General features: G+C 34.0%; 1 protein-coding gene across 1 annotated transcript; it reads right to left on the bottom strand.

Moving 5' to 3' along the window:
* Positions 1–4,372: 4,372 nt before the first annotated feature.
* On the bottom strand, positions 4,373–5,094 carry LOC138902114 (uncharacterized). Its single transcript, XM_070189927.1, has 2 exons — positions 4,688–5,094; positions 4,373–4,598 (listed from the first exon to the last, which is right to left on the bottom strand). Exons 1-2 carry the CDS (start codon positions 5,092–5,094, stop codon positions 4,373–4,375), a joined length of 633 nt encoding a protein of 210 aa, XP_070046028.1.
* Between the last annotated feature and the right edge of the window lie 236 nt (positions 5,095–5,330).

The following is a 5,330-nucleotide window of genomic DNA, read 5'->3' as shown; positions in this document are numbered from 1 at the left end:
GTGTAGTGAAAAACTTAAGGACATGGTGTGAAAAAGTTAAGGATATGGTGTCCTTAACTTTGATGTGTACAGTGAAAAAGTTAAGGACATTGTGTCCTTAACTTTGCTGTGTGCAGTGAAAATGTTAAGGACATGGTGTCCTTAACTTTGATGTGTGCAGTGAAAAAGTTAACGAGATATGTGCATTGTAAAAGTTAAGGACATGGTGTCCTTAACTTTGATGTGTGCAGTGAAAATGTTAAGGACATGGTGTCCTTAACTTTGATATGTGCAGTGAAAATATTAAGGACATGGTGTCCTTAACTTGGATGTGTGTAGTGAAAAAGTTAACGAGATGGTGTCCTTAACTTTGATGTGTGCAGTGAAAAAGTTAAGGACATGGTGTCCTTAACTTTGATGTGTGCAGTGAAAAAGTTAAGGACATGGTGTCCTTAACTTTGATGTGTGCAGTGAAAATGTTAAGGACATGGTGTCCTTAACTTTGATGTGTGCAGTGAAAAACTTAACGAGATGGTGTCCTTAACTTTGATATGTGCAGTGAAATTGTTAAGGACATGGTGTCCTTAACTTTGATGTGTGCAGTGAAAAAGTTAAGGACATGGTGTCCTTAACTTTGATGTGTGCAGTGAAAAAGTTAAGGACATGGTGTCCTTAACTTTGATGTGTGCAGTGAAAATGTTAAGGACATGGTATCCTTAACTTTGATGTGTGCAGTGAAAATGTTAAGGACATGGTGTCCTTAACTTTGACGTGTGCAGTAAAAATGTTAAGGACATGGTGTCCTTAACTTTGGATGTGTGCAGTAAAAAAGTTAACGAGATGTTGTCCTTAACTTTGATGTGCGTAGTGAAAATGTTAAGGACGTAGTGTCCTTAACTTTGATGTGTGCAGTGAAAAACTTAACGAGATGGTGTCCTTAACTTTGATGTGTGCAGTGAAATTATTAAGGACGTGGTGTCCTTAACTTTGATGTGTGCAGTGAAAATGTTAAGGACATGGTGTCCTTAACTTGGATGTGTGCAGTAAAAAAGTTAAGGACATGGTGTCCTTAACTTGGATGTGTGTAGTGAAAAACTTAAGGGCATGGTGTCCTTAACTTTGATGTGTGCATTGTAAAAGTTAAGGACACGGTGTCCTTAACTTTGATGTATGCAGTGAAAAAGTTAAGGACATTGTGTCCTTAACTTTTCTGTGTGTAATGAAAATATTAAGGACATGGTGTCCTTAACTTTGATGTGTGCAGTGAAAAAGTTAAGGACATGGTGTCCTTAACTTTGATGTGTGCAGTGAAAAAGTTAAGGACGTTGTGTCCTTAACTTTATTGTGTGCAGTGAAAATGTTAAGGGCATGGTTTCCTTAACTTTGATGTGTGCAGTGAAAAAGTTAACGAGATAGTGTCCTTAACTTTGATGTGTGCAGCGAAAATGTTAAGGACGTGGTGTCCTTAACTTTGATGTGTGCAGTAAAAATGTTAAGGACATGTTGTCCTTAACTTTGATGTGTGCATTGTAAAAGTTAAGGACATGGTGTCCTTAACTATGATGTGTGCATTCTAAAAGTTAAGGACAAGTTCTCCTTAACTTTGATGTGTGCACTGAAAATGTTAAGGACATTGTGTCCTTAACTTTGATATGTGCAGTGAAAATATTAAGGATTTGGTGTCCTGTATTTTTAACATTCTGGTAAACTGTATTTTTAGGTTTCTTTATATGTTTTATGCATATGGATCATTAATAGCTGGTTGGAATCATTGTAGACCAGTGATTGTTGTTGATACAACTTTTTTGAAGTCAAAATATCGTGGTGTTTTAATGATTTCAGTTTTAAAGGAAGCAAATAACCATATATTCCCACTAGCCTTTGGGATTGCAGAATCTGAAAATAACAATTCCTATGAGTGGTACTTTAGTGAGCTTCGCAATTCAATTGGGAGCCGTGACAATTTAATCTTTTTATCGGACAGGCATCAATCTATTGCACATGGCATTGCAAAGGTATATCCTGAAAGCCACCATGGGATTTGTATCTATCATTTGGAGCAGAACCTAAAGCGAAGGAAAGTGAAAAGTGAGGTCATAAAACTTTTCCAAAGTGCTGCAAGAGTATACAGGCGCAAAGAATTTGATCTATACATGTTAGATATAGCAAAAGTTGATAAAAAGACTTTTGACTACTTGATGGAAGAACCACCGGAAAGGTGGGCACGTTCTTGTAGTCCATGACGAAGATATGACATGCTCACAACAAACATAGTTGAGTCAATGAATTCTGTGCTATTAGAAGCAAGGGAGTTGCCTATATTAAGAATGATGGATTTCATCCAAGTGAAGCTACAACGTTGGTTTTATGAAAGAAGAAATGAAGCAGAAGGAACTTTTTATGACGTTTCTTGTTGAGTAGAAGAGGAATTGAAGAAAAAGATAGATTTAGCTTTTACTTTAAATGTAAGTATTATGTTCTTACTTTAGCTTATTATTTTAATGATAATTTAACATAATGTACTAACTTATAGTTTTTCAACTTTGAAGGTCTTCCCTGTTGATTCATGGCGTTCTAGAGTTGAGGAAGAAGGAATTACTTTCTTGGTGGACTTAAACAAAAGAACATGTGATTGTTTTCAGTTTTAATTTGATGAATTACCATGTATACATGCAATTGCAGCTATCGAGAAGAGAAACATCAAGAAGTCCAATTTCTGCTCGGACTGGTACTTAAAGGAATCTTGGTTGAAAATATATGAAAGACAAATACATCCTGTAGGACATACGGATTCTTGGATTATACCAGAGAGTGTTAAGTCACAAATTATTAAACCTCCAGATTTCAAAGTCCCGCCTGGTAGAAGGCAGAAGAAAAGGCATATTTCAGCTACCGAATCATCAAAAATAACATTCAAATGTGGTCGTTGCAGAAGAATTGGTCATAATAGAACATCTTGTATATATTCTCCGGCAATCCATCCATTTTCAAGGAAGCATAGAGAATAATAGATATATCCACTTATGTTTATCTACTCTTTTAAGTTTTTGCTATAAATTAGATTCATTTATCCTATGATTGTTGTTGTGATACTAATATTGTTTCCTTTTGTCTTTTTGTCATTTTGTCTTTTTAATTTTTTTTTGAGCCGAGGGTCTTTCAGAAATAGCCTCTCTACTCCTTCGGGGTAGGGGTAAGGTCTGCGTACACACTACCCTCCCCAGACCCCATTAGTGGGATTTTACTGGGTTGTTGTTGTTGTTGTTTATTTGAGCAAGTAAACATTAGGAGATGGTTATATAAAGATGTCCTGAATTTTCAAAGTTTCTTTGCACTTACTTGCTCTTTGTTTCTTTTTCTTTTTATGGGAGTTCAATTTACCTTTGTCGGACCAATTATTATTTATGGGATTTTATTCTTGCCGTAAGTAAACAAGAAAGTCCTTTTCTTTATATAATTTGACGCCTGCAACTTGCTACATCTTTATTTTTAAAATGAGATTGGTACAAGTAAAACTTAAGGATATAATCTTTTACAAGTCCTGAAAATTTCAAGTATGAATCTAATATTAAGGACATAAATTTCTAAAATGTCCTTAACTTCTGGAAATCTCAGATTATTATCTAGATTTTCAGAAGTTCAGGACATTTCAGAAAAATATGTCCTGAATATTATTTTCATCCTTCAACAAATCAGGACGTTTATGAACATAATGTCCTGAAGTTCTACAGCAATTAATGTATCTTTTGCTATATCTCTACAGATTTAATAAAAAACTAGCAATTTAAAATGGACAAATTAGTAGTTATAAAATTGACATCTGCAGCTTGCTAAACACAGCTTGCTACATCTTATTTTTAAAATGAGATTGGTACAAGTAGACTTCATGACATAATTTTTTGAAACGTCCTGAACATTTGAAGTATGAATCTAATATATAGGACATAAATTTCTAAAATGTCCTTAACTTCTGGAAATCTCAGTTTATTGTCTATAGTCCAGAAGTTTAGCACATTTAAAAAAATATGTCATGAATATTATTTTCATCCTTCAACAAATAAGGATGTAGTTAACAGATTCTGAAGTTCTACAACAATCAATGTGTGTTTCTTTGAATTTCTAAAAACTTCAAGACAATTTAATCAAAGATTGGGCCTTTAAAACTGTGAAAAAATGGATAAATCAATAGTTAACAGAAAGAAAGAAATTAATAACACAATGCCTTCATATTACTTCTGAAACTGTAATTTAGCATAGCTGTGACCAAAAAATTATGCTATGCAAACAAAATAAAGTGCCTTGTGACAATTTACAGGATATTTCAGAATTCATATGGATTCTTTACAGCTATTTTATACCAATTTTACTACAGCTGACTTTCTTTACAACTACACTACAGCTCCTTTGGGCAGGAAGTTTCATTTTCACTATCATAGTCGTCGCCGACATTTTTTGGTGGTGTATCATAACCAGAATTTTTTTTCCACTCTCCATGTGCCCAAAGATTTGCTGCAAGTTCTTTTCTGAAGTTTGATATATCCTCAGGTTGGAATTTCTCCACATCCTTTTCCATCATCAACAACTCTACATACTTGATTAGGAATGCACCACAATCAGTCCTAAGAAAAATATGGAGTCAATTAAACAATATATTTAATAAAATAAATCTAAAGTACATATAAATTATATAGCAAATGACAACACGTACGATCCAATTTGGTGTGGTGATCTTTGCCACTGAATATCAAATTTGTTGAATGCATTTCCAAAAGACTTGTGATTTTTCTCAAACTGTGAGAACTTTAGCAAGTGGGGGATCATGCGTGCATACATTTCAATGTGTTTCATTCCTTGCTCATATGGCTCACTATATATGGAATCGTACACATCAATCTTTCTCTCATTCAAGTCCAATACCTCCAAAAGAAAATGTGTCACAACATCATTATTTTCTGAAGGAAGCCGACATAGAAAAAAGATTTTGTCAACCTCTGTCCAAGAAATTCCACATCTACGATTGTCACCCCACACATATGGTGTGAGAACCAACTTATTATCATCACACCAAAATAAATCTGAAGCATCTTCATTAAAATTCTTATACACAATTAGCATATAGTTATCAAAAAGTATATATGTAGTTGTGCAATAAAAAGGATGGGCGCAAGGGTGGTAGCATTCATTCTTCTCAAATAATACAGGGCAATGTCAATATGCTTCATAAAAAGGCAAAAAAAGAAAACAAATCCATCAGTCATAAATAAATAAAAAATAATAAATTAATAAGAAAGAAAATAAATGCCTTGTGAATTATCAAACCTTATCATCAAGTACAAAGCTACTATCTGCAA

This window comes from Nicotiana tomentosiformis, chromosome 11, assembly GCF_000390325.3.
Source record: "Nicotiana tomentosiformis chromosome 11, ASM39032v3, whole genome shotgun sequence".
Lineage (NCBI taxonomy): Eukaryota > Viridiplantae > Streptophyta > Magnoliopsida > Solanales > Solanaceae > Nicotiana > Nicotiana tomentosiformis.
Note: the sequence above shows the minus strand (reverse complement) of the source record. Positions and strands in the feature narration are given on the sequence as shown.